General features: G+C 38.2%; 1 protein-coding gene across 1 annotated transcript; it reads right to left on the bottom strand.

The window, feature by feature from the left end:
* Positions 1–32: 32 nt before the first annotated feature.
* LOC107668179 (protein NLRC3-like) lies at positions 33–2,040 on the bottom strand. Its single transcript, XM_016459975.1, has 4 exons — positions 1,945–2,040; positions 1,600–1,716; positions 884–943; positions 33–798 (listed from the first exon to the last, which is right to left on the bottom strand). The coding sequence occupies exons 1-4, from the start codon at positions 1,992–1,994 to the stop codon at positions 33–35; spliced, it is 993 nt and encodes a 330-aa protein (XP_016315461.1). The 5' UTR covers positions 1,995–2,040.
* Positions 2,041–3,116: the final 1,076 nt, after the last annotated feature.

The raw sequence follows: 3,116 nt of genomic DNA, 5'->3' as shown, positions 1-3,116 counted from the left end.
AGTCTTGGGAATCTCTCCACTCTCTGCTGGACTCAACATCTTCTCCAGAACAGCGGCTGAGGTGGCTCACTGAAGCCTCGTACCTCTGTCACTCGATGGACACACTCAGAGGGGACGAGATCAGCTGCTGCTGGTCTGGAGGTGATCCAGATGAGAGCAGAGGGAAGCAGATTCCCCACAATGAGGTTCATCAGCAGCACATCCACTGAGGCTGATTCACTAACATCACACAACCTCACATTGCTCTGAAAATCCAGAGACAGACGACACTCATCCAGACCATCAAAGATGAACAGCCCTTTATATTCACCAATGGATATTTTCATCTCTTTAGTTCCAGGGAAAAAGACATGAAGAAGATCTGAAAGACTGAGTGTTTTGTCCTTCATCAGGTTGATTTCTCTGAAAGGAAGTGGAAATATGAGCTGGACGTCCTGATTCTCTTTCCCTTCAGCCCAGTCCAGGATGAACTTCTGCACAGAGACTGTTTTTCCAATGCCAGCGACTCCCTTTGTCAGCACAGTTCTGATGGCTTTGTCTTGTCCAGGTAAAGGTCTAAAGATGTCATTGCATTTGATGGCCGTGTCCTCTGTGGCTGCTCTCCTGGATTGTGTCTCAATCTGTCTCACCTCATGCTCATTATTGATCTCTCCACTCTCACTCTCTGTGATGTAGAGCTCTGTGTAGATCTCATTCAGGAGAGTTGGGTTTCCCTGCATCGCTGTTCCTTCATACAGACGCCCAAACTTACTCAGCAGATCTGATTTGAATCTGCTTTGGTCCAGTTGAGAGTCACGACTGAAAGTATAAAATACTAGATTACAACATACATTAGATCAGTAAAAGGGACAGATATCTTTACATCTAGACAGAAATGTTGTACCTCATATTAGATGACATGTGTTTTCCTGTAAATGTTCCTGGAGTGTCCACAGACTGATCACTAATTATGGACAAATATGCACAGAACAGAGACAATACAACTAAGTAGAGATAACGGAAACAATAATTCATATAGGGTCATTCTGTGTTAACTCAGTCAGCAACAAATACTACATTTGTTTTTTTTGGTGAAAGAATTATAGAAATAAAGAACAAAGCAAAAATATTAATAGAACAGAGACAACAGAATAAAGAATAGAATAAAGGGCAAAGAATCACAGTTAATTTGATGTTTAGTTGACATAAAAACTGAAGGACTGTTCTCGAATGTGCAGCTGTGTCTCAGTTGTCCTTACAACAGAGGTTAGTTAACCAAACCCACCATTTTTCAAGGGTCCTGTCTATGTCCATGTCCATCAAACAAAATGATGCTTGCTGATGTACCTGATGATTTTGGAGTAAAATGCTTAAAATGCAGTTCATCATCTTACAAGCTTTAGAATTAGTTTATGTTGAAAACATAAATATAATAGTAATAGAATGGAGATGAGAATATAGTGAAATTACAAGGGGAAAGTGTCAAGAACTCGAGGTATCATTATTCACCATTTAACACACAGGAAAATGTTTAATAGACACTTTGCAGGTGCAAACAGGGGTACATAATGTATTTGTTGTGCGTTTTTAAAAATGTAAAAATTTTAAAAAACGTTGTACCTCAGATCAGTTGATATGTGTCTTCCCTGAAAATGTAATGGTTTTTCTATAGACTGGTTACTCTTCATGGACACACAGCTGGGCTCTGATGAGTTTGATCTGTCCTCCTGAAATTGACTTTAATAGAATAGCGACATTGGAAAAGAGATAATATAATAGAGACAAGAATCCAACTGGTTGATTTTACATGAAAATTAATTCCACACGAGAATGTTGTCTATCCAAACAATAAAAATGCAGAAAAAGTCAACAGATCACTACACCAACCCTGGCAAACACCCTGGTTATGTGGTGTACAATGTATCTTCTATTTAGCATGAAAATCATACGAAGACTTTGACTTACCTGCATCCTGGAGAAAAATCTCCATCTCTGAATGCTTGCGTGTCCTCCATGATTCATTCAGTCTTCATGAATTGGATTTCTGATTTCTAATCAGTAATTAACAACATTTCACTTCTGGTTTAATTAGATATGCACTGATGTTATTGAACATTAAGAACTGGCATCATCTGAATCAGCAGACTTTCTTTGTAAGATATATGTCCGAAGATAATTAAGACAATAATTGATAAGATAAAAAATGCATATAAAGTAGCTATACTTCATGTTTAAGATACATTAAGCATTTCATGGTTACTTACTTTATTGAGGATATTTTTTGTCATGCTCGAAATTGAGTTTTCCCATCAGCATCACGTAAATTCCTACATTACATACATATTCAAAAATCATTGGATACTTGGAATGATCATTATTTCTTAGTTAACGATTCTCAAACACGGGTGTAAAATGGCGCAGCAGATAAAGCACAATGTAGGCTACTTTCACTTTCATTTTTAGTAGCACAATGTGTTCGATCAGCTTTAGAACGACGTTTGGCATTTTATAACTCTTAAGAAAAATTGCACTGCATGTCAGATGATGCAGGCTTATATAATAAATCGAAACGCATTTGTTTACACTTCGTTTTGTGATTTTAGTACAGATAAATTAAGCAGCAGAGTGGTGCGCATGCTCTGAGAACGAGAGGAAGCTGCTTCTGGTAACCACTGCAACTCTTCAGCACGACATTAAAAACACATTACTGCGCAGTAACTCTCCTGTCCCACTGTCAAATAAAGGTGAAAATGATGGTCCATGAAGATAGTCCATACAGTCCTTAGTCCTTAAACAAAACGAAAAACATAAATAAATAATATCCTAACAAAAAATAGTCCAAACAAACAAATCACGGACATCCAGTATCATGGACAAGCAATCCACAACTGATTTCACTGAATAAGGTAATCCTCCAGAAGAAGCTGAGTTTTTCATCACATCATGTACTTTCAGAGTTTCCTCTAAGCTTGTTTGTGTCTGCTCCGGTAGGCCTTCCTCTTCTTCTTCTTCTTCTTCTTTGATGTTAATGGTGGTTGGCAAACCAGCTTTGGTGCATATTCCGCCACCTACCAACTCTGAGTTTAAACTTGAGTCGAGGCTGGGGTGTGCGATATACAGTATATCTTCTGCGATAA

Source organism: Sinocyclocheilus anshuiensis, unplaced genomic scaffold, assembly GCF_001515605.1.
Source record: "Sinocyclocheilus anshuiensis isolate Anshui unplaced genomic scaffold, SAMN03320099.WGS_v1.1 scaffold6526, whole genome shotgun sequence".
Classification (NCBI taxonomy): Eukaryota; Metazoa; Chordata; class Actinopteri; order Cypriniformes; family Cyprinidae; genus Sinocyclocheilus; species Sinocyclocheilus anshuiensis.
The sequence above is the reverse complement of the archived record's forward strand: the minus strand, read 5'-3'. Positions and strand labels throughout refer to the sequence as shown.